We start from the raw sequence: 26,522 nt of genomic DNA on the forward strand, positions 1-26,522 counted from the left end.
GGGCAGACTATAGAGGGCTATATCTGGAACCTCCTCCTCCCCCTTCTACTATTGAAGAAGAACAGATAAGAGTGTAGTGGACTGGAACTTACACAGCATAAATACCAGCTATGGTTATGGGTGGTTTGAACTCTCCCTATATAGGAGACTTTTCTATCTCCCAGGCAGATATAGTGTGGTATTGGTATTTGTTTTTCTAAAGTGTTATTTCGCAACGTATTACTTGTATGAACAACATCATAGTATCATTCAAAATGTTAATATCATTATATGTCACCATGTATACATATTGCAGGTGCCCTTTGAGGCATCAACTTTGTCTTGGCTGTAAACAATAAAATTATGTAGGGGAAAAAAAATTGAAATGCCCAGGCTACTGAGGACTCAGTGCAGCAGAAGTCACAATAGCTCTCCAGAACCTGATGGATTATCTGGGGGTAGCAGCGCTGAAATAGCAAATCATGGTGGAAACACCTGATACAAGTGTAAGTGTCCCACATCGTTTATATGCAATAATGCTCCAAATGAAGGGGGACATACCCAGGCAAGTAAAAGGTCTCGTTTGGGAGAACCTGTACTATGGTTACAACATTCTTTTGGCCGAAATAGATTGGCCGCCTGATTTCGTAGTGGATTGCCCAATGGGGGAAAAAGTAATTTTACCTGCTTTCTCTGACCTCGTTCCAGAATCAGTTAAAAATTCATACATGCAGGAGTGGGCATTAGCCCTTGCTCCTGCACTTCACCGCAATCATGTTGGGTGGGATGATGAGACACCTCATCACGAAATCCCATTCAAATCAATTCCTCAGCCACATAGACAATACCCAATAAAGCATGAAGCAAAGGAACAAGTTAGGGATATCCTAGATCAACTTGAGTACCAGAGTGTGATAGAGAATTGCACCTCACCTATGAATAATCCATGTTTGCCATAATGAAAGCCATTAATTCCTATAGTTTAGTCTTAGATTATAGACATTTAAATGCATCAGCCAGGGTAACAGAGTTATTTCAAAATTTTGATGAGGAGGCATTGTCCTATGTAGATGACATCTATCTGACGGACGATGAATTAATGGAACACTTGTCTGAGGTGAACAATATAATACTTGGGTTTGCTCACCTAGTTTACAAATTTAATTTCAAACAATGAAAAATTATCCACCTCAGTGTCCTATTTTTAGGGTACGAGTTGTCAAGTGAAGGAAAAAGCCTGGTGGCACATTTTTTAGAAAAATGTTCACTGCTCCAACCTCCAACCACTCTGAAGGGACTACAATCCATTTCAGGATTTTTTAATTTTGGCAGGACATACATTTTGGATTATGCAGAAAGGGTCAAACTTTTCTAGAACTTAATTGGTTCTGATTTTTCAGTACATCATTGGACAAAGGAAGATACAGATATTCTGCGTTCCGTACAAGCTGACATGATAGCTTCTAAACATTTACATACATGTGCTAACTCAACTAAGCTAGTGATCCACGTAGTCGCTGGACCAACTGGGTACACATATATCACTTTCTATAAAGGCGATACAGTCCCTATTGCATACAAATCACATTTGTACACAAGCGCTGCAATGTGTTTTGCACCAACTGAGAAGATACTCAAAGGGGTAAAGACTGCTGTAGTGAGAGAGAGAGAGCACTAACACATGGGGAAACACATAATTTTATTGATCCTGGTACCGAACCTAGAGGCTGTTACAAAAGCAAGCATCCCAAATGCTAAAGCATTACATCCACGATGGATTCAATGGGCTAACTCCATCACTACAATAGATGTAGATTATAGATTTGATTCTACATTACACAAATACATGCATTTCTGCAGTACGAACAAGAATATCCTCTCCTGAACTAAACTATGCATCTAGATCGATATGAACGCTTCATTTATACCGATGGTTCTGCCCAGCCGGCTGCAGGAATGAAACAGCAATATTGGGTGGCATTCGCAATTGTAAAAGGGTGCATTCATGACAGAAAGTAACATCCTGGAAAAACACACACCCAGTCCCTAGGGGACTGGACGGCTCAGCTGGTGGAACTAAAAGCATGAATACAGGCACTTCAAAATATGAATCGTGAATTCCTCACACTAATTGTGTTTGATTCATTTTACTGTGTCAAGTCCCATAACGAATATTTACATTATTGGGGCCAGAATAGATTTTGGGATTCCAAAGGTTGAACAGTAAAGCACAAGATGCTTTGGGAACAAGTGGCAAAGCTGAAAGAAGGCCTGCCACAGGCTCATGTTACTCATACATTGAGTCATCAAGGTGTTGGCTTTCATGTTCAAGGGAATTTGATGGTGAAAGAAGTCGCCAAGGCGCCAGTTCATACATACTGCTGCCATTGCTGCAATAACTCGCTCCAGTACAAGGATAGACAGAACAGCTATGATAGCTCTCAATGCCACGTGTAACAACCCAGCCCTGCCAAAAGGCTTTCCACTCAAGTACTCCTACAAGTTAGATGCACAAAACATTCCATATGCTCAGATTCCAGGACTGGGGGATAGAGTAATACCAAACACTGAGTGTAAATTGGGGTTGATAGTAGCTGCACACGAGGGTCTGGGTTCAGCTCATGGAGGGATTACTGCTACAGTTTCACTACTAAAGCAGCGCTATTAGTGGCCAGGTCTTACTAAATAGACCAAGGACTTTCTCCTTAAATGTGACATCTGCCAGCAGATGAAGGGCTCCACCATAGCACGTCCAGCACAGACACCTCTAGTGATCTCAGACAAGCCTGGGGCTTGAGTTTGTCTGGACCAGTGCGGCCTCTTATAATCAGATGGGGCTTACAAGTATATGTTAGTGACAGTGGATTCATGCTCCAGATACCTGTGGGTGTGAACACAGCGCTCGGCTGATGCTCAAAGTTTTCTATAGGATTTGCGAGTCTTTATCGGGACATACGCAATTGGCACACTACATTCCGACCAGGGTCTGGCGTTTAGCTCTTGGGCTTACAAAGAAGCCATCGGAAGGTTCGATGAGGCCTTGTGGTACTCCTCCCCCTACCATCCCGAGGGAAATTTGGTAATTGAGAAGAAGAACTGGGACTTAAAGCAATCCTTAACAGCAAGGGTATTAGGTTTGGGTGGCAGTTGGGTCAATCACCTATATGCGGTCCAGAGAACACTTAACAACATGCCAAGAAAATCCCTGGGTGGTCATACACCTTATGAACTCCTTTTTGGGGTGAGGATGTGGGTACCTGACCTTGATAGCGACCCTTCAGCCTGGTCGCTCCCCCACGCCGCACAACACCACCCGTGTGCCTGTGTCCCTGCGCTCACTGCCACTGCCGCTGCCATAAGTTCGAGGCCCCTCTGCCTCGGTTGTGTTCTTGCTTAATTGCAGTTCCATTTTTGCCTAATTGTTGTGGTCTGTACTGTCTCTGCCCGTTATGCCCCTTTCCTTCTCTGTGCCCCTCTACCTTTGCCTTCAGTGCCCTGCTCGTCGCCCATTTTCCCGCTGCTGCGTTCCCTGCGGCTCCGCCTCTCTGCTCACCCAGTTGTCCCACTCCCCCTCCCAGCTGCTCATCCCTCCCTACTTCCCTTATGATGGCGGTTGCTGTGCAGCCGTGCCACTGCCACGCCAAAGGTGCGCCTACGACATACCCCTCTGCACCCTTCCGCACCTGGACCGTGCCCAGCACCAGACCCCCTGACCTCCGCGAACACCACGACACCCGATGCCGCTACAATGCCAACACCCTCCACGCACTCAATGCCAGCCGATCCTACACCTGCTTCAAGGCCACCCTGAAGCAGACCCATGGACCCTTCTGCTGCCAACGCCGAACACTTCCAGATCCACACCAACCCCAACACCACCCTCAGAGGATCCCTCATCTACAGACCACCCAATCCCCGGGCACAGTTCAGCGACTCCATCGCCAATTTCGTCAGCACGCACACCCTTGCATCCATGGACTACATCCTCCTCGGAGACCTGAACTTCCACCTCGAAAAAACAAACAACAGCAACTCCACCCCCTGCTCGACAACCTTGCCAAACTCGGACTCAAACAGCTAGTCACGACTCCCACCCACCTCGCTGCACACACACTTGACCCTATCTTCTCAGCCAGCAACCACGTCACCATCAGCCACAATACCGAACTCCACTGGACCGGCCACTGTTGCGTCCACTTCACCTTCGAGAAGCCCACCACACACCACCGCACACAGCGGGCCCCCCACCGCAGCTGGAGCAAAGTCCCCAAAGACCAGCTAGTCACCACCCTCGCCCAAAACCCACCAACAGACACTACCGACCCGACTCCGCCTCCCTCAACCTCAGGCAATGGATCAATGACAGCACCAACACTTTCGCCCGATCAAAAAACCCTTGAACAGAGGACCGACAGAAAAGCCATCTGGTTAACCGCCGACCTCCAGGCATCCAAGCAGGCCTGCCGTAGGCTCAAGAAGAAGTGGCACCACGAACAGACACCAGACAGCAACACAGCCTACAAAAGTGCCATCCGCAGACACCATCAACTCATCCGTACTGCCAAAAGGACATCCTTCAAAGAGCGCATTGACAACAACGCACACAGCAGCAAAGAGCTCTTCTACATCGTGAAGGAACTCTTCAACCCCAGCTCCAACTCCAACACTATCCCGCCATCAAAAGACCTCTGCGACTCCCTAGCCACCTTCTTCCACTGCAAGATTGCAGACATCCATGACAGCTTCAGCAACCAGGACTCCCCGACAGACACAGATGCCTCAGACTCACCGCCCCCCAGCAACATCAACATCGACCCCCTGCTTTCCTGGACCCCCGTCAACGATGAAGACACCAACAAAATCATGAACACCATTCACTCCGGTTCACCATCTGACCCCTTCCAGCACCTCAAAGACCTCAAGAAGTTCCAGCCCATCTCCCTCCTCCCATTCCCGATGAAAGTCATCAAGAACATTGTCAACAGACAACTGACCTCCTTCCTTGAAAAGAACAACATCCTGGACCCATCCCAATCCAACTTCCGCAGCAACCACAGCACCGAAACAGCCCTCATCGCCGCAACCGACGACATCAGGGCCATGATGGACAATGGAGAAACCGTGGCCCTCATCCTCCTGGACCTCTCTACCGCCTTGGACACCGTCTGCCACCACACCATCCTCACACGCCTCCACCATGCAGGGATCCTCAACAAAGCGCTGGACTGGACCAGCTCCTCCTCACTGGCAGAACCCAGAGTGTCTGCCTCCCCCCATTCCGCTCTAAAGACACCAAGATCTTCTGCGGCGTACCCCAAGGATTTGCCTCAGCCCAACACTCTTCAACATACATGGCACCGCTCGCCAATATCGTCAGATCGCATGACCTCAACATCATCTCATATGCCGACGACACCCAGCTGATCCTCTCCCTCACCAAGGCCCCCACCACTGCCAAACCAACCTCCACGAATGAATGAAGGCCATTGCCGAATGGATGATGATCAGCCACCTGAAACTGAACTCGGACAAGACGGAGGTCCTCATCATTGGATCCATCCCCTCAGCCAGGGATGACTCTAGGTGGCCGGCCACACTAGCAGCTGCACCGACGCCCATAACCACGCATGCAACCTGGGAGTCATCCTGGACTCTGCATTGTCAATGACCCAGCAAGTGAACGCCATCTCCTCCTCCTGCTTCAACACCCTCCGCATGCTCCGCAAGATCTACAGATGGATCCCCACCAGTACCAGAAGGACAGTTACCCAGGCCCTTGTAGGCCCTTGTCACCAGCAGACCGGACTACGGCAACGCTCTCTACGCAGGAACATCGGCCAAACTCCAGAAACGACTACAATGCATACAGAACGCTTTTGCACGCCTCATACTCGACATCCTCCACCACAGCCACATCACAGCCCACCTGAAAGACCTACACTGGCTCCCCGTCAACAGGAGGATCACCTTCAAGCTCCTCACCCACGCTCACAAAGCTCTCCACAACACCGGACCAGCGTACCTCAACGAATGTCTCACCTTCTACACCCCAGCTTCGCTCCGCTGATCTCGCCCTCGCCAACGTCCCCCACATCCATCGATCGACCGCCGGCGGCAGATCATTCTCCCACCTTGCCGCAAAAATCTGGAACACCGTCCCTATCCACTTACGACAGACCCAGGACCTGCTGGCCTTCAGGAGACTCCTCAAGACCTGGCTGTTCGAGCAGTAGCAGCACCCCCACCCCCCAGCGCCTTGAGACCTTCACGGGTGAGTTGTGCACGCTCTACAAATGTATTGATTGATTGATTGATAGTGTCAGCACGGTGGCAGCTGAAACTACATTTGACATCAATGATCATTCGATGCTTTACAGGACCCTAAAGAATACTTTACAAATAAATGTCCAAGTAAAAAGCACCACCACTGGGGAAGTGAAAGCAGTACCAGCATGACCTGCCTGGGTCCCGAAGATTGGCAACCAGGTTCAAGAAAAGATACTGGCCAAAAATCTTTAACATGTCTGATACTACTGGAATGCTGCACTTTTAAAAATGTATCAGCTCTGGTTTGGTTAGTACCTTCCAGGTGACTAGCGCTGAGGCGACGAGACGCCTACGGGTATTCGTTCGCGCTCAATAAATGTCAGAAATAAATAAATAAATAAATAAATATTCTGAGTTACACCATCTTTCATACACTCCGTTTGGGGAAGTGTTTTTGGAGGACTCCCGCTTGTCCTGCTACTTGTGGTCGGGATCCTGATTTTATTTTGTCTGGCCGCAATGGACGTCTCAGTTCAACTCAGAATGAAAACAGCACTGCTAGTTCTGCATTGCCGTGAGTGCATGGTACACTGCTGCGGCACACCGTGGCTTCAAGAATTTAATGAGCATTGGTTCTTATCCTTCACGCCTGTCTGGCTTGACTGCATGCAACCTGTGTTCCATTCTATGCTTTGCAGCCACATATGCATCCTGGATATATGTTTTGGATCAGAATTGGTTGCGCCACTGTACACTGAAGTACTGAAGGACCACTCAGAGGCCCATGTGTATTGCTGTCCCCAGCGTATTCCATCGATGATGAATGCATTTTTAGAGCACCCTAGTATGCTTTAGCTCCCAGTGATGTGAACAACGCCTCTACAGCAACTAGGTGGAATCACATTTGCTCAATAGACATGCTACGATGTGCTCCTCTGGGAACGTCTACAGTTGTTGGCAACAGCAATGTTCCATCTAACACTTGGAACACATAAACAATTGGGCTTTTCCGTGTGGAACAATTGTGCTTAAGCCGCTTAAGGTGTCCGCATGCGTACTTGGTGTACCCAACTGCAGCTGTTAATCGGGTTTGTTGAAACATTTGCCTCTATGTTTTGATCAGGAGTTCTGTCTGCCGCTGCTGCCACCCGGGGACAAGGGGACTTAAGCCCCCAAGCACCACCGCGGCTGCATGGCGCCAATGCAACGTGCCAGAGGGTGCTTAAAAACATCGTAGGGCCCTCGCAGCAGGGGAGCCCATGTTCTGTCTGCTGCTACTGCTGCCACCCGGGCACCAGGGGACTACAGCCCCCATGGACCACCGCGGCTGCACGCCGCCAATGTGATGCACCAGGAGGCACTGAAAAACATCTTAGGGCCTGCAGTGTGGGACGGGCACGGGCAAGAACAGGCGAAGGGCGGGCCCGTCCACACCCATCGGAGCTGGGCCTACCTTCTTGGCTCTCTTCTCTTTGACTTTGAGATATCTGGTGTTGTGATCCAGCCTTATGAGGACCTTCAGAATCCTGTCTAGTAAGTCTGTTCTTAAATTATTATTATGATTTTTTTTTTCCACTGGCTTAAAACTTTATCCAGAGAGACTGCGACCCTTCTAAAAATGGCTAAACTAAAGCAAATGGGGGATAGGGAGGGGACATCCAAGTGCCTCCAGAACTCTACCCTTGACTGTTTTCTGTCACGGGCTGCCAAAGCCCTAGACAAGGAACTTTTAGTAGTAGAACAACATTTGTCTGTGGAAGGTGGATAATTTATTGCTATGAAGACGGATTTAACCTCCAGTGGGGTTCCTGGGGAAACTGAATCTGGAAATGCTGCTAGTGTAGAAACTATTATGGAATTATCCTTCCCTGTGAGGTCCCCTCCCGAACATCTAGCCTCTATGACATCTGGACCCCAGTCAAAAGGAAGAAAAAATCAAAACATCTGGAGCCTTTACTGGGAGCAAAAACCAGGTAAAAAAACAAATCCCAGGAGTTAGCACATGGAAGGACTAACAGCACCAATTCAGCACCGACAACTGCGCCAGATTCTTATTTTATGTTACCAGACTCCACAGTTTTATTTCTTCAGGACATTGACACCTTAATAAACCGTTTTGACGTTGTATTAGCAAAAAATCTTTCTAAAATTTTGGACAGACTTGGCAAGGCAGTGCTGCATGTACTGCAAAACCACCAGAGAGCCTTTCTCTCCATGCTTCCCCCAAAACGAAGGGAGAATCACCGCGCTCCTCCTGCAGCCACAGTGGCACTCAGCCTGTCTCCACTTAACACTGCGACCTGGCAGCGCTCATCTCACGCTGGGTGCACCCTCCAGAAGAAGGGCACTGAGCTCTCTGAAGGCAGGGGGAGAATCTAGTGCTCTCCACGCGCTGAGTCCAAGATCACCCAGGGCAGAGCTGGGCCCAGGCAGGCCAGTTCACAGACCCCCCTATCAGAGGGGAAGTCCTTTGTGGTGGTTCCTCCTGGTGCCCAGCAGTCCTCTTTGTCCTTGTCAAGCACAAAGAAGTTCATTTTCATGGGGTCACAGCCCCAGTACTGATACCACATGTGTCTTTGTTGTTAGGGCTCTGCGCCTGTCCAAACCAGTTCTGGGGGGCACTCCAACATTTTTACACAGTGCTCCAGCACCCTCATTGTCAGAGTAGGTCCTGGCCCCAGACACACCACACGGGGGTGGAGCCAGCATTGTACCAGGCAGGCATAGACCTACTCAGTGTCAAGGACCACTCCTCCCATTACTCCAAATGCAGATCTGCCCATTCAGCCTAGCACGGACTCACCCAGCCCCTCTGGAGCCACACACCTCACCAGCCCCTGTCACTTCAGAGCCAGACATGCAATACACATCAGGCAGGCACAAAGACACATAGCACACAGAAATGCCAACTTCTAAAAGTGGCATTTTCAAAATAATGATAATAAATTGGTGAACCCCATTACTCAGCATTTATTATTACTATTCCAAACATACCAAACTTGACCATGCTGCTCCTCTCACATCAGAAATTACCACTGACACATATATCAGGGAATCCCCAATGTATTCCTATGAGAGGGCAGCTTGCAAGTAGTGAGAAACCAAAATGGACGCTTGTCACTACCAGTACCTGCCACACAGTTAAGGCACATGTGCTACCTTTTACCTACTTTGCACCCTGTCCATAGGGCTAGCTAGAACCTACCTTAGGGGTGACTGACATGTGACTGACATGTAGTAAAAGGGGGGTCACAGACGAGGCACACACTTTATGTGTCACGTCATAGCAGCAGTAAACTGCACGCACAGGCCCTGCAATGGCAGAGGCCTGAGACATGTTTGAAAGGCTACTTCGGTGGGTGACACTATCAGCACTGCAAGCCCACCAGTAGCATTACATTTCCCGGCCCTGGGTATCTGAGATACCACTTTACAAGGGACTGATAGGTAAATGAAATACGCCAAACATGTGTAGACCAATCTCAGCATGTTTACCACAGAGAGCACACACACTTTACACTGGACAGCAGTGCTAAAGTGCCCAGAGTCCTAAAACCATCAACACCAGGTCAGGAAAAAGACTAAGGAGGAAGGCAAAAAGTTCACGGATGACCCTGCACAAAGGGCAATGTCCAACAGGATCTGAATGCCCTGCTTCTGGGGGGTACAATAATCTTTAAGAGATTACAGCAGGGCAGGAAGCCACTGTTGCAAATCCATACAACCCTCTCCTGTGGTTACCTCTAAAAAAAAAGGCTCTGACCCGGGGAAAGACCTGTTTAAAGACAGAGCATTGAAGCCTGTCAACTATATAATTGGGGGTGGGTGTACTGACAATAACATAAGGCCTAATGCTCAAAGCTCTTTACACAATGTAAATGGAAATTAACCAACTAGGCAGCCTCTTTCACCAACAGATATTATTGCTGACACGTACGATGTTTTAAATGAGGTGAATTTGGATCTTCTACCAGAATGCTGTCCATACGTAGTGATTTTAACTAATGTCCCCTTGCTCCCAGGCAACTTAAAAGAAACCGCAAGCCAATAGAAAAATAAAGTTTGCTATCTCAAAACACTAATTTTACAAATTCCAGTTGCCACAACATTTTGTTTGATAGAAGAGTGAGATGGGTTGGTCCCTTGTGCTGGTCTATCCATGGAGACTGCATAGTGATACATTGTCGATTCCCAGCCCTTTCAGGAAAATTGCTCAGAACCGCGAGGAAATCAACTAGGTGGGCCACTGAACAAACACATAGGATGGGGTATACCACATTTAGTATTGAAGCTAGACATTCAACAGAAGGTAGACCTGCTGGTGGCTTGCTGATCTGGCTTAAGACCACATTGGCTGGTAAAGAGGCTAGACACAGGTTCACAGGAGATCCTTGGCTTAGAGTTAACACACATGTCAGATTAATTAATATATACAATCGGTTTAGTAGCCGCCACAAGCCCTCAGTCACTATAACAATGCTCTCAAACGTCCTTGATATTTCAAGAAAGGGGTATAATCTTATTGTTGCCGGTGACTTTAAGACGACGTATGAGCCCATAGATTATATACAGGAAATAATACAGGAGGAAGAGCAAGTCAGAGGTGTTAAAAGGCTCCAGATACCAGCCCTTAAAAGATGTACTACCGTTGGACAACAAGTACTATCGTTCACCCTTGCCTTTGGGGTGTGCACTTGCAAATGGGTAGACACCCCCAGCTGCTGAGGCAAATCTTACATTTGAAAGGTGGAACGTTAAAAGTAGAATTGGCTTTTTTATGGTAGACCTTGACCTTTGTCCACAAGTCATTGATATGATTATCCTAAATCGTGAGGAGAGTGATAATAATGCTCTGTTTTTGAGGTTATCTGGACTCCCTATTCTTTACTCTCAGGCTATTCTGGTGACAGCTCCCATTATCACTACTACTAACTAACTCATTGCTTTAAAGTTCAAGTGAGTTGAACCGATGTGGTCCATTTTTTTTGTGAATTTTAAAGCAATCTAAGCTACAGCTGACAAAACAAGCTGCAGAAAGGCCTCAAACTAAATATCGACATCGCCGGCATGGCGAAAATCGCCCCATGAAAGCTCAACTGGGCTTCCATGTACCGCTAACAATCATAACTACTGCATTGGTAGAAGTATTGCCCGATTGGCACAAGTCGTGATACTTACATTTCTATAGAGAATAACTTTGGTTCAATAAATATATTTAAAACATCCAACTGCATATTCTCTGTATACCTTACTGAGAATAAATGAGCACGAGTGACTGTACAAAAGGGTCTGTATTGGTTCCACAATCCCTCAGGGGACAGGGTTGTTGTGTTTAATGGTTCCAAGAAACCATTCGCTCCCTGGTAGGTTAGGGGGGTTTACCGTGGCACTGTGAGCTAGCTGGTTTATAGGCCAACATATCCTGCAGGGATGTCCAGAATCAGTCTTGACACAAAGCTCCTAGTTTATGTGGTCCAAACAATGGCCAAATCCTATGGATTAGTAGGAACTGCATAACAATTCCCCTAGGCATATCTGTCCGGAGTAGATATTCTGTCAATTAATCTAGGACCCTGTATTTCTTCTTTCTCTGTTTCATTGTACATTAATCATCAATATGGTATGCATCTATAAAACTACCTAAAACCTTTTTGGATTTATGAGGTCTAGGATGTGCGATACTTCGAATAGCTATCAACTCGTTCCCACTGCTTGTGCTGTTAATAAAGCTAGTGTAGTTAATTTCCTGGGCATTACATTTTACCTTTCTCTCTCTATCAGTTTCTAAAGTGCAAGTCTTTCCTTTTGACGTCTTTGCACTTTGATGGCAGCTTCTATTTTTTCACTGATCAACTTCTCTTGCTTGTTAATCTTTCTCAGGCTTTTTCTATAGTGCCATACATCTTGTTAATTTGAACGCAGCTCCCCTGCTGGCATTAAAGTATTGCAATTGGTTTTGGAGGTAGAACAATACCCTCTACCTTTGTTGGTGATTCTAACTCCTTGTATTGAATCTGGACCATCACCTCAGTGCCCTCCTGACTTCATTCTATGGCTCTATTCTGTTCCAGTTGGGGACACAAGAGCAACATTTCTCTTTGCTCACGTTTCATGGTAAGTGGGCTGTCAGTTTCTGCTCCTTTCAAAAACATAGTGACACCGCCACCTTTGGTATTAATTGAAGTGAAAGTGGATTCCTGTGAGGATCCAATCATTGCCACTAATATGAGTAAGCCACTGAGAGGGCAAGAGTGGAAAAGATAGCAGTTTCCCAAAAACTCGTCTACAGCAATTCACAGAGAGAAACAAAGCAAAACCCTATAAATGATCCTTGGTTTGCTTCGGTGACATGGCCAGGCTCACGGCTTGACAATTCACGAGGTACTTGGAAATGCAAAAAACAATACAAACTAAATTGCAGTGTAAGATTTCTAGTGTAGCCCCTTTTACTTCACTAAAAGCAAAAATATATCTCACGTGTGCACAACAATGCTTTGGCTTCAAGAATTAAGTGACCTTAAGTGGATATCAGTAATGACAATGACAACTTAACTTATTCCACAACAAAAACTTGCTTGTAGCCAGGAGCATAGCTTTGGGGAAGGTACGTTTGGGGTGTTACACCCCCGTAAAAAAAGTATTCTGTTGTAAATAGTTGGGCACAAGGGCTTTCAATTGGGTATAATGAAGTGTCTGTCTAATTTTAATGGACACCAAAATCCCTGTCATGTACTTACATGCATCATACCATATCCCCTTTCTCCAGTGTCATCTCCCGATCCGTGATAGGCTCATATGTCTTACCCCTATCTGATCTTGTGCAACGTTTTGAACTTGTGAAATATTCTCAGAAAGATATATATAACCGCACACTTAAACAAAAAGTTCATCATTCATAGAGGCAAAGTCTGAACCCTCCTGCAATTCCTGGATGACATCATCAAGTGTGCAATATTTGGACCTGTCCAGCACCTCCAAGTCCGATTGAAAATCTCTTGCCTGATACTGTTATGCTACTCCACTTCTGCCACCAACAGTGCTCTCTCTCTCTGGTTGTTTGTTCCATAGCGGGGTTGTCACATAGGCATCTGCTAGGACTGTGTCTGATTCAGACTGTTGACTAACATTCATTTTGTGCCTTGAGCTGTCAAGGCGACTGCCACCCCTTGGACTCGAGCCATGACCAGGCCTCTAATGATATTGAAAAGAGCGAAGCGTACTCCCCATTCATTAGCTTGAGCTGGGCTGGGAACATGAGGGCATACCGCAATTCCAATTGTAAAGTCACTTTTTTGCTTCAAGAAAGGATTCCTTTGTGTTGGACCTCTGATGTGCAGTTCAGGAAGATAATTACTTAACTAATTTCCATTGTCCAGGTCCCTTGGGTTCCAGATACCTTCAATATATGGTTCCTGTCTCAATTGTTGAAAGAACTTGCCTTTACTGTCCTAGGGGGGAAACTGGGTGGGGTGATGTACCTGGGATCCTATGAGCCCATGACATGGAATAAAGGTGGAGAATTTGCCTTCCAGAACTGTATTCACCATCCAGTCCTCCAAAAAGAGCTCCATGATTGGGCCTTCAACTAACTCAGGTAGATGGATTAGCCTGATGTTATTGCGGCGTGAGCAACCCTCTGCATCATCTGCCATCTTTCTCAGGAATTGGACTTCATTCTGCAGCGGCTTAAGTTGGGTTTGTGTGTCCTTTTAAGCTGGCCTGGATTATGGAGTGCATTGTTTTCGACCCTTTCCTTAAGCTTTCCATGGTCTGCTCTGAGCAGGCCCACACCGAATAACAGAGTGTCAATCTTGGGTCCCAGAGTTGACTTAATATCCAATATGGCCTTAAGGTATTTTTCCCATTGCCCATATGCTAATGGAGTGTGTTACACACACCATTAGTGGAAGGTTGTGCTTCTGCGTCCTCCACTCCCAATGATCCCATTTTGCTTTAGGTGCTTCCTATTTGTTGCTTTTCAGCTTGACCAATATTACCCGGAACGATCATAGTGTTACATTAGGGTACCAAAGTCTCTTCCCCTTTCCTCAGAATAACTATTTAAAGACAGCTTCTCCGCTACAGGATTCCAGAACACAGGGCCTCAAACCCACTGTTACAAGCAGACAAGTATTATCAACGTGTCAGGATCTTAGAACACAGGGCCTCAAACCCACTGTTAAAAGAAGACAAGTATTATCAAAGTGGCAAGATCCTAGAACATAGGGCCTCAAACCCACTGTTACAAGCAGACAAGTATTATCTATGAAGCACAACTGACAGGGATTGTGAACCTCCTCACCCAGCAAGATAGAGGATGTGGTCCCACGGCTAGACTGCTGACTTTGGAGCTGGGAAACCAAGGTTCGAGCCTCGGGTCGACTCCATATCCTTTGATTCTGGGCAAACCACTTAATCACCCTGTGCCTACCAAATAAATAATAATAATGAGTCCTTGTGTAACATAACTGGTGCTCATGTAAAGTGCTCTAATACCTTCGAGTCGAATTCGCGCTATATGAATCTGCAAAAAAAAAAGGAAAACAAATAAGTAAGGTAGAGCCCTTCCAATCCACATATAGCTAATTTTCAAGTGGATCGAATCAAGAGGTGTCATCTTCCCCCAAACTTATCACTAGTATTGTGCTAGAATAATGTTTTTTTCTGTTCATTGTCCCCCAAGCATAAATTGTGGCACAGTGTGATGGTACCTCCAGTGTTGCATCTGCACTGGCACGTGCTCTGAGATCAAAAATAATTCCTACAAAGAGCTGTGGCCACAATATTGTACAAAAGTTACATGGTGCCCATTGTGTTGCTGCCAGATGTGAGGTCACAAATATTCCTGGTCTGGTAGCACCACCAGTGCAGTCTCCGCCCCATTAGTGCCATTCATCTCTGCGTCCCTCATCTTCTAGACTGAGCCAGGATTTGTAATTAAGTCATTGCGCTGCTTGGGCACCTCAGGTCATGGTTGGTGTTATTCCACTGCTCCGGTAAAGCGGTGTTTGCAAAGCTCCCATGCTATAACACTCCTGTGCCAACAGGCCGCAGGCCTAGTTTCCAGGCTGGGGCTTCGCTCTTCATTTCAGGCTGTGGCTCCAGTGGCTTACACAGGCTGTCCTCCTCCATTGATGCTCCAGTGTCCCCCAAGTAACGCACACCACAGAAAACTGTCAGTCATCACACATGGGGGTGTATCTACTGCATCTTGGGAGGGAGTTTACACAATGATATGATCATTAAAACAGGGTGCACGGAACTTGCAGAGAAGTGACTCATCTGGTCACCATCTTGGACCCATCAAGTTTCAAGTTGAAGTTATAGGTTTTATTTTAATAAGTAAATGGGTACCACATTTGGGAGATACATTTGGCTAAATCAACTTAGTGTAATTTTATTAAGCTGAGTCTGTAGATAAGTTCTAGTAAACACACAGTGGCATTCAGCAAAGTACTATTGGCTTTCACTTTGAAACAACTGAACACATTTTGGGGGCTATTTAACATTGGACAAGAAGACTGCCAAGGTACTGCAGTGGCTAAGGCTCACCTCACAGCTGCCCTCTTGCCACCTGACTGCCCATTTTCACCATTGGTGCTCCTCCTAGAATGGCGGAACACATGCAGGGCAAGTGTTTTGGATTTTAGAATCAAACTATACTTCTTAAGGCACAGTTAGATAACCCTTTGAGTCTGGCGGATTGTTTTTATATTCCTGTACGTTTCTCCATTTCTGGTGGACCCAAGAAAGAAAATGTACATTGCAAAGCCCGCTTGTATAGGGCAGGTCGTCCACTTTGCAAAAGAGAGTCGTCCTGTGAGGGGTGGACCACCAGCCAAAGGATTCTGACACTGGAACCAACTAAGGCTCTGTGATCACAAATCTGTCAGTTCCCCACCTCGGTGTGGCAGCTTTAACATGTTATGGCGAGTCAAAGTCTTATTGACCCCCTTTATGCTATGTCAGAGTTTGCTATCAAACCATGACCTTCACTTGTATGATTTGTGTAGGGTGCAGGAAAGACATTTCTTAAATTGCATTTAATAGTAAAATGCACCACAAAGCCTTACAATTCTTGCTGAGGGTAAAATGGTGGAGAGAGAAATGCAAAAATGGTTAGGAAAATGGCAATCAAATTCAGCACTTGAACAATAAATTTGAAGCTTTTTGGCAAACACACTGCTTGCTGTCTGACTGTCGCAAATGACATGCTGGAAAGGAGGCATACATTGTCAAGGTGCGGTGCAGGTTTATGTTGCTACTGCATTTTAATGTGAATCAGGTCATTTTCAATTTCTTCCATCATCCCCTACATATTATTATGGAAAGGAACACGTTTTCCCATTGCCCACTACTCTCGATTGATTTATGGACAGGCTACCGTGCCTGTTTTGATAGAAACGAAGACGGTTGTTTGTCAAAGAACAATTATAGGTATGGAGACATCAGTTTGGCTTGCATACTTGTTTTCTAAAAATATATACCATTATTTTCTTGACGCTTTTTGAACTAATTCAATTAAAATACTCCAAATTCCCTTTGTGAATAGAATCCTCTCTCTTTCTGGGAAATAAATATTGTCTATGGCTAACATACTTAAGAGCAATCTGGGAAGTAAAGATGTTACATGAAGCACACCCTGCATAACAAATGCCATCATAATTCCAATCAATCATAGTACTTGTATAGCGCACTACTCACCCGGCAGGGTCTCAAGGCGCTTGGGGGAAGGTGTCTGCTATTGCTCGAACAGCCAGGTCTTGAGTTGTCTCCTGAAGGCGAGATGGTCCTGGGTCAGCCGAAGATGGATGGGGAGGGAGTTCCATGTCTTGGCCGCCAGGTAGGAGAAGGATCCGCCCCCAGCGGTGGCTCTTCGGAACGTGGTACGAGGGCGAGGTTTGTTGAGCGTAGCTGGCGGGTGGGCATGTAGAAGGTCAGGCGGTCGTTGAGGTACTTGGGGCCCAGGTCGTGGAGAGATTTGTGTGCGTGGGTGAGGAGCCTGAACGTGATCCTCTTGCTGACGGGGAGCCAGTGCAGGTCCTTCAGGTGGCCGGAGATGTGGCAGCGTCGGGGAATGTTCAGGATGAGTCGGGCGGAGGCGTTCTGGATGCGTTGGAGTCTTTTCTGTAGTTTGGCGTAGAGGGCGTTTCCGTAGTCCAGTCGGCTGGTGACGAGTGCCTGGGTGACCGTCTTCCTGGTTTTGGTTGGGATCCATCGGAAGATTTTACGGAGCATGCGTAGGGTGTTGAAGCATGCTGAGGAGACGGCGTTGACTTGTCTGGTCATCGAGAGGGAGGAGTCCAGGATGAAGCCCAGGTTGCTTGCGTGGTATGTTGGCTTGGGAGTGGCGTCCGGGGCGGGGGGCCACCAGGAGTCGTCCCAGACGGAGGGCGATGGTCCCAGGACGAGGACTTCCGTCTTGTCTGAGTTCAGTTTCAGGCGGCTGTTCTTCATCCACTCGGCGACGTCTTTCATCCCTTCGTGTAGGTTCGTTCTGGTGGTGGCGGGGTCTCTGGTGAGGGAGAGGATCAGTTGGGTGTCGTCGGCGTAGGAGATGATGTTGAGGTTGTGCTGGCGAGCGATGGCTGCAAGAGGTCTCATGTAGTGTTGAGGGTGGGGCTGAGTGATGATCCTTGAGGTACGCCGCAGATGACTTCAGTGGCCTCGGATCGAAACGGGGGGAGGCGGACTCTCTGTGTTCTTCCGGTGAGGAATGAGATGATCCACTCCAGTGCCCTCTCTTGGATACCGATGTTGCTGAGGCGTTGAGCTAGGGTGCAGTGGCAGACGGTGTCGAACGCTGCAGAGAGGTCCAGGAGGATGAGGGCCGCTGTTTCCCCGTTGTCGAGCAGGGTTCTGATGTCGTCGGTGGCTGCGATGAGGGCAGTCTCGGTGCTGTGGTTGGCTCGAAAACCGGACTGCGAGGGGTCGAGGGATCCATTCGTCTCGAGGAAGGATGCCAGCTGTCTGTTGACGGTCTTCTCAATGACTTTGGCAGGAGAAGGGAGGAGCGAGATGGGGCGGAAGTTCTTGAGGTCGGTGGGGTCAGCTGTTGGTTTCTTCAGTAGGGCGTTGAGCTCGGCATGCTTCCAGCTCTCCGGGAAGGTGGCGGTGTTGAAGGAGGTGTTGATGACGTCCCAGAGTTGGGGTGCGATGATGGAGTCAGCCTTGTTGAAGACGTGGTGGGGGCAGGGGTCGGTCGGAGATCCGGAGTGGATGGTGTTCATCGTGCGGGCTGTGTCTTCGGTGGTCACCGTGGTCCAGGTGTGGAGGGTGGCGGTGGAGGGCGTTGGTTCGACGGTTGGGTGCAATGATGGTGCGCTGAAGCTGTTGTGGATGTCGGCGATCTTGCGTTGGAAGAACGAGGCGAGAGAGTCGCAGAAGTCTTGTGAAGGGGTGATGTCGTTGTTGCCGGTGCTGGGGTTGGAGAACTCCTTGACGGTGCTGAAGAGTTCCTTGCTGTCGTGGGTGTTGTTGTCCAGTCGTTCCTTCAGTGATTTCTTCTTGGTAGTGCGGATAAGCTGGTGGTGCTTGCGGGTGGCGTGTTTGAGGGCGGTCATGTTGTCTGTGGTCTGGTCGAGGAGCGAGGCTTTCTCGAGGGTGCAGCAGCTTTTCTTGGAGTCCTTGAGTTCGTTGGTGAACCAGGGGGCTTTCTTGCTGCTGGGTCTGCTGGTAGGGTTCTTTAGTGGCGCGAGGTCGTCAGCGCAGTCGGTCAGCCACTTCGTGAAGTTGCGTGCTGCTTCGGTGGGGTCCGTTGTGCTGGCGGGTGGGTTCTGACTGAGGGAGGTGGTGAGCTGTTCGGTGGTGATCTTGCTCCAGCTCCTGTGAGGAACCTGTTGCGGGTGGTGGTGGGTCGTGGTTCTTCTGAAGCTGAAGTGGACGCAGCTGTGGTCGGTCCAGTGAAGTCCTGTGGAGTGGCTGAAGGTGATGTGCTTGCTGGATGAGAAGATTGGATCAAGCGTGTGGCCGGCATAGTGGGTGGGGGTGTTGACCAGTTGCTTGAGTCCGAGGTTGGCGAGGTTGTCCAGCAGGGTGGTGGTGTTGCGGTCATTGTTGTTCTCCAGGTGGAAGTTGAGGTCCCCGAGGAGGATGTAGTCGGCGGAGGGGAGGGCGTGTGGGCTGATGACGTCGGCGATGTCTTCGCTGAATTGTGTGCGGGGTCCTGGGGGTCTGTAGATGAGGGTGCCTCTGAGGGTGGTCTTGGGGTCGGTGTGGATCTGGAAGTGCAGGTGTTCGGCCGCCGTGAGGGTGTCGTCGGAGTTGGTCGTGATGCGGATGGTGTTCTTGTGGATGATGGCGATGCCTCCTCCAGTCTGGTTGACGCGGTCCCTCCGGGTGATCTTGTATCCGTCCGGAATGGCGATGGCGATGTCGGGCGCTGAGGAGGCATTCATCCAGGTTTCTGTCAGGAAGGCGACGTCTGGAGATGTGGTGTCGAGGAGGTTCCAGAGTTCCACGGCGTGTCTGTGTACGGAGCGGGTGTTGAGCAGGATGCACTTGAGGTGTTCACTGCTGGTGCTTGTCTTAGCGGGTGCGGAGCAGGTCCGGATGCAGGAGAAGTTGCAGGATCGGCAGCAGAAGGGTCCGTGGGTGCGTCTCGGGGTGGCTCGGTAGCATCCGGGGGTTCGGCCGGTGTTGAGTGCGTTGAGTGTGGCGGCGTTGTAGGTCCGGCGGATGGGCTGGCCTCTGCAGGGGCCAGGGGTTCTGGCGCTGGGCGCGGTCCAGGCAAGGACGGGCGCAGACGGGCTTGCCTTTGGCGCGCCTTCGGCGCGCCCGCTGCGCGGGCGTGGAGGCGTCATAAGAAGGGAGCCGGGATGGAGGGTCCGCTGAGTGGCGGGAGTGGGGGGGGGCCAATCGGCTGGCGGGGGGGCGGGCCGCAGGGAGGCAGCGGCGGGAAGACGAGTGCGGGCGGCTCAGCAGCAGCTGGGTCGCCTGCAGCGGCGATAAAAAACTCCAACAGGAAGTAGGCGGCAGTATCTGTGTCAGCAAGCAGGAGGAGCGTGGGGGCGACCCGGCCTAGGTAAGGCACAGTGGTAGGCACTGTGCCACATTAATCATTTCATGTTTAATGTTCTACATGTTCCATCGTCAGGGTTGATCGTTAGGAAAAAGGGAGCCCATACATTTACATAATTTCAAACACTATGTTTGATAAACATTCAAGGGCCCAATTTAAATGTTGGCGCAGAGGGAACTCTGTCGCAACGGAGTGCCCTCCCCGCCGACGTTATGATCCGACCACCCAATTTTGATTAGGGCAGGCCGTAGTTTGAAGATGGAGGAGACTATTCCTTCTCCACCATGGTCAGTCAAAGATTTGGCTGTCTGACTGCCTACATAAATTAGATGAATGGACATATTGCCATTTTTCACTGCTAAACAAAAACTTCTGGTGAGGGCCATTGAAAAGTGCCCAGTGCCCCCCCTCGCCTTGGGAGCAAACTTCCATGGCAAAGGGGCATTGTTTTTTTATTTTCAAATAATTTCTCCCTTTGCAATTTTCTTTTTGAAAATACAAAAAATTGTAACTTTGGCGTATGGCTCCCTCATGTTTGATGGAACCGTCCAGCAAAGTTACAATGCATTGGCAGGAGTCGTCCTGTCAGCAGTTCCTGTCAATGCTTGAAATGTCTGCTGGGCCAATAGATGGCTGCATCAAACATGACGGCGCCATATGTCAAAGTGTCACTTATTTTTTAAATTACTCCGTCGCCTAAAAAAGGACTGCCAAAATTTGAATCAGGCCCTCTGTCACTGTCTGCTAGGTTAAATCTGTGACTAATGTATAGGAAAGTTTGAGCACATATACTGACACAGTGTGTCTTTAAACACTAGGCTGCTCGTCGATGCTCTACAAAGACATATCCTTCCAAGGTGGAGACTTGTTTTCAGTGTTTGCACCCAGCGTTGAATATTGCCAGACAGCTTGCACCTTCGACCCACAGTGCCTGTTCTTCACCTATTTGTCTGGCACCTGGTCTAAAGAATCTGAAAGGTAATGTACCCTAAGTTTGTTTTCTGAAAGTGTGCTTAACTACTAATGGCAAGTGTAAATGTTCACTTTCAGAATAAGAGACGCCTTCACCATGCTACTGCTAGCTTTTGAGAAACGTTTCATAATGGGCACAGATTTTAGTGTACACCCAATACTGATTTTCGGTAAGGATGTTTCACCAACACAAATATATCCTATATATTAGCGGGTGATTGAGTGTTTGCTCAGGACCTTCTTACAAGAAGTGATGAACAGCAACAATGGCAGTATAATTTACATTTGCTACACGTGAGAGCTGGTTATAATACATATATGTGGGCATATATACATTAAGGTGAAAAATTATTAGCATATTATGTACAAAAACGAATTTGAACCACGTCATTGAACATACAATTAATCAAGTCAAAGTCAAGTCAAATAATCTTTATTCGGATAAGAATATCCATAAAAGCACAGTTCATCACCACCAATAGAAAATACAATGCACATTTTTAAAACAAATAAATACACAATATCATCCAATACATATACAAAATTACACTAATAAAATCAGAAAAGAGGGTTGGATGGGCCTACCAAATCTAGCAGCATTAATAACATAGTGCAAATTGTGATGTTTGGACCAATATGCAAAATCAGCAATATAATACAAATAAAGTGCGGTAACGTGCAATAAGACAAACAGTAATGCCTAATCTAGCAGCATTAATAACATAGTGCAATTTATTAGGTTTTGACCATTGTGCAAAGTCAGCATTATGTTATAAATAAAGTGCGATAACATGTAATATATCAAGCAGTAATGGGCATCAAGATATAAGTATAATCAAGCTACAGCACCATTTACAATTTTACCAATACTAACAACTTTCTTCAACGAAAATGTTAGTTTCAGACAATGCAAATAACCATCATAAAAACAAATTAAAAGGTGCATTGCACTAGGAAGTGTCAGGGGCGTAGCTAGAGCTTGTGGCGCCCGGGGCTACCCCTCAGATTGCCGCCCCTTGGGGGACGGGGGGTATTGCTGGGGAAAAAGGACGGTAAGCACTTGAAAGATGTCCGAGTCTCCGAGGAGAGACACGTAGTATTGCTGCTAACAGTTACCTCGAACATGCAAGTTACATGCACCCATTTGAGCAATCGGCAATGAGACACTCTAAAAGGACTAAAACTGGTGCAAATGTCTGTGGCGGCGGACTCATGAGTGCAAAACTAGTCTGGGTGCTTTTTGGAACAGGTAAGTAAGAGTGTCCTTGCCCCTCCTGTCCCCAGTGCAGCTGACGAGGGTTGCACCCCTCCGTTGAAGTGTGAAAGGGAGACGTAGACTGACCTGTGGGAGTTCATCTCAAAATGGCCCTTGAAGGAAGCTCGTTTTTGGCGGGACCTAGGAAGAAGAACGCTGTAATGAGGCAGCCTGGAAGATCACTTGATCCCTAGATTCACCTCAGAGGGGAGCTGGGGGAGACCTTGTGTGACAGAACCTATGCTCAGGAAGAAGACATGGAAACGACAGAGTTAGGAGGGAACTCACACTTAAAAGGAACTAGGAAAGAGTCCATTTTATAGATAGAGGAGTATTTCACCTTAGAAGGGAGTTTGGGAGGTTCTTAGCTTGAAAAAGGCACATTTGCGATGGGGGCAATAGGCAGAACGGTTTCTTTGAGGGCGACAGTTAAACCCAGGGGTGTTCCTCTAAGGTTAGAGAGGGAACTCGTGGAAGGTAGGAGGGAGCCGGCACAAAAAGTTTGCTAAGCAGGATTTCTCCCTATAACTACTTTATGGAACGGAGCTCCGAGCAGCCTTCTGTCTGGAGGCCCCGGCAGGGGCAAGTTATCCCCCTAGCAGGGAGTTTTGACGCAGCTGAAATAGGAGTTAGTGCAATATAACTGCCAGCTCACGATACAGTGACTCCAAGAAGGGAGCTCACATTTGAAGGTAGCTCAGGGTCTCTTTAGACGTGTGAGATCACTATCATTATAAGGTAGGAGGATGCACACTTTCCTGGTTGCTCAACAACTATGTGCTACACTGGAGCCCTCAACTGATTGCCTGTTTTAGTCCTAGATTGTGTTTAAATACGCAGTTAAACAGGATGGTTTATGAGGAAAGCCACAGGTAAGTTCCCACTGTGTGCGCCTCGATGAGATGTCTCCTCATTATGTTTCTAAAGTGTAAGTGTTTCGGAGCAGGTGTACCAAACGTATATCAGAGTAACAGTCTGCGCTGATGTACAAGTCAAATTACCAAATATTCATGGGCGGGATTTCATCAGAACTGAGAGAAAACAATATTGTTTACTGAGTATGCACTACACTGACTGAGCAAATGCCTAACAGATATCAGAAGAGGTGCTTCAGCCAATGAGGCCAGCTGATATGCCCTTCCCTGACCCATGTACTCCGTAACTCCAGTCAGTGCAATATTACAACATGCTCGCGCTCTGAGGTGAGAGGAGACCTGTGGTGTCTTTGCTTCCCAGAGCTAAGTTGAGGAATTCACAAAACAGCTGGGCTGGAAGTGGACCAAGCCCAGGAGAGCCATAGATGGCTGCCAGCAGCGAACAGGTACCAGGCACCACCAGAACGAGGCGGGGCTGGGCTGCGGCCTGCAGTTCCCTGGTGAGGCGCCTATCATTAGGGCATGCCCTGGTATAGCAGCACGGCACGCACCCTCTGAAGGGGGGTTTCAGCACCTCGTGGTACAGTAATAGAATGCACAATCCAGTCAGAGACGGTCGCTCGAAAGGTACCTTTTAATTAATTAGCAGCGTTGGAATTAAACGGAGCGTGATGTACCTTTGGAGTGGAGAAACGGTTACAGTAACAGCCCGAAGAAACTTCCTATGCCAGGCACACATTCATATTCACCAACGTGCACGGTGCACACACAGACAGCCTGGAAGGCATAATGTAAGGCACACGCACACCTTCTTCTTGGTGCCGTCGGGTGCAATGATAATTGGTCATTGGACGGACGGTCACACTCAGACCAGCTCACCTTGAAATGAAATATTTTGTAGTTGTTCCGTCAAGTGCGCAGCCAGGCCAGGCAAGAAGAAGAGAATGGTCTCCACGCACTCCTCCGACCCCTCGACACGACGAGGGGCAGTGATTGCGTAATGCGTCACACTGCTACTGTGCAGGGCTGGCCAAAAATATCCTTACAGGGCCGTCATTGGTTGCGCTCGCGCGCGCCGCGCACGCTACCACTGGATTGACGGCCCTGGAGGACTAGTGAGCGGGGGTGGGGGGCGTTACCAATACCGCAGCAGCAAGTTTACAGTATTTACATATTTATAATGCCATGCATTGCCCCATAAGAAATAAATTGTCCGTGCTCAGGTGCTGGTTAGTGCTGGCTAACTTTACTTCAGATGGCGCCCTACAGTGAGTCACAGAGGCTGCCGCGGCCGCAACTGGCCTCGGCAGACAGTCAGTGCCGGCCCGCGCGGCCGCGGGCGCCACAAAAAAGGTGCCGCCCAGCAACAGGTGCCGCCTGGGGCGGACCGCCCCCCCCCGCACCCCCCTAGCTACGCGGCTGGGAAGTGTTACAAGGTTTTTTGGCACATTAAAGTTCGTTCATGGAAGCACGTGAACGTTCCGCAGCTTGTAAAAACGTGCTTGCACGAAGAATCATATCGCGCTCCCTAGCTGTAAAATTTCATGATATGCTAATTTGAAATCAGGAATAGCCCGTGCCTTGAAATGGGGAATTAAATACTGTTTAGTATATCTGGCATAGAATGTGTAAAAGAATAAAAAATATCACAATGTTTGTTTACTGCCAGTACCGCATGGACAACACAACTTCTCAAGGTTGCTATTAAATCCTATCGGAAAGCAGAGTGAGTATTTTATGCTACCATCCCTGAGACGGAAAAGTGGGCTCCTTTTCCATCTCCTATATTTTTCTTGAGATATTTCTCTGGCATATGGTTGCTCAGTACCTCCTGGAGGGGCATATATCTAACAATCGATGATTTATGGTGCTCAATGTTTTCTCTTTCTTTACGGTACAAGTCATACAGTGCCCCCCTTAATGGTTTTATGCTTGTACCATCTGATGCTAGTGGGCATAAGAAAATGTGTTCCAGCTACACACTGGCTAGGCTGTTTTTAACTGCGCCAAGCCAGGGTATACTGCCACCCATATCACACTTAAGGCAATCTGTAATTATCTCTTGAGTTAAAATCGTAGCGGGATTCTGCCATATTTTTAGCCAGTATATGGCTGGACGGGACCTAATAAAGTCCTCCACATAATGTAGATTCAATTCTTTATGGCATATATAGTTTGGAGATGAGATTTGAGCCCCAAGAAATTTTCTGCAAAATCTGTTCTCTTCAATTTGGATCCCGCTGCAATTCACATGCCCCCAGACTTCGGCACCGTAAGTGGCCGTTGATACACATTGCGATTTATATATCTGGAGTAAAGGTAGCACCACCTCTGCTTGTTTTGGCTGCCGAAGGCTGATAATAGAATTAACCACTTTGGCAAATTTGCTTCTGCCATGAGCTACATGGGCTTGCCAAGAACCTAATTCCGAGAAAACTAAGCCCAGATAGGGGAAAATGCTTGTGCATGTTAGGGATTCGCTACCCGATGTTATGAAGTTAATGTGATGTTTTTTTCGGCCCACACGACATTATATAGGATTTTTTTAAATTAGTGCAAAGGTCCAGATCTGCCATAAAGGACACAAACCCCGTGATTAAAGTGCGAAGTGCGTTTGGGGTGCGCTCATAAGGACCGCATCATCTGCGTATAAAAGCGCAGGGAACAGTTTACCGTTAATTTTGGGTACATCACTAGTCAATTTGGACAGAGAGTTGTGTAATTCATGTATATAAAGGATATAAAGTAGAGGGGCTAAGACACAACCTTGTCTAACCCCTCTACCAATAACGATGTCCCGGGAATCATTACTTATCCTCACCGTGCCTTCAAATCCCTGTGCAAATACGCCAAAAAATGAACCAAGGCCTCATCCAAACCATAATTTAAAAGGATCTCCCATAAACGCGATCTGTTAACAAAATCAAAGGCTGAGGTTAAATCCATAAAACCCAAGTAAAGTGGAGCTTTTTGAGCAATAGTATATTTACCCAGAATAAGGTTTAAATTCAAGACCTGTTCGACAGTTCCAACATTACTTCTAAAACCCAGCTGAAAGCAATTTAAAATTTGGTTGTCTTCAGCCCAATTCCTGATCTTATTAAAAACAACCCTGCTCAAAATCTTCAAAGTGTTGTCTATCAGGGAAATTGGG

The 26,522-nt window shown here is 47.7% G+C and overlaps 1 protein-coding gene across 1 annotated transcript in view; it reads left to right on the forward strand.

Annotated features, from left to right (window-relative positions):
* LOC144821628 (plasma kallikrein-like) overlaps positions 1–26,522 on the forward strand; it is a 182,373-nt gene that overhangs the window by 4,573 nt on the left and 151,278 nt on the right. Inside the window, exon 2 of the mRNA XM_078678867.1 lies at positions 21,085–21,244. Coding sequence (XP_078534993.1) covers positions 21,085–21,244 — 160 coding nt within the window. The remainder of the gene's footprint in view (positions 1–21,084; positions 21,245–26,522) is intronic.

Source organism: Lissotriton helveticus, chromosome 2_2 (genome assembly GCF_964261635.1).
Source record: "Lissotriton helveticus chromosome 2_2, aLisHel1.1, whole genome shotgun sequence".
Taxonomy (NCBI): Eukaryota; Metazoa; Chordata; class Amphibia; order Caudata; family Salamandridae; genus Lissotriton; species Lissotriton helveticus.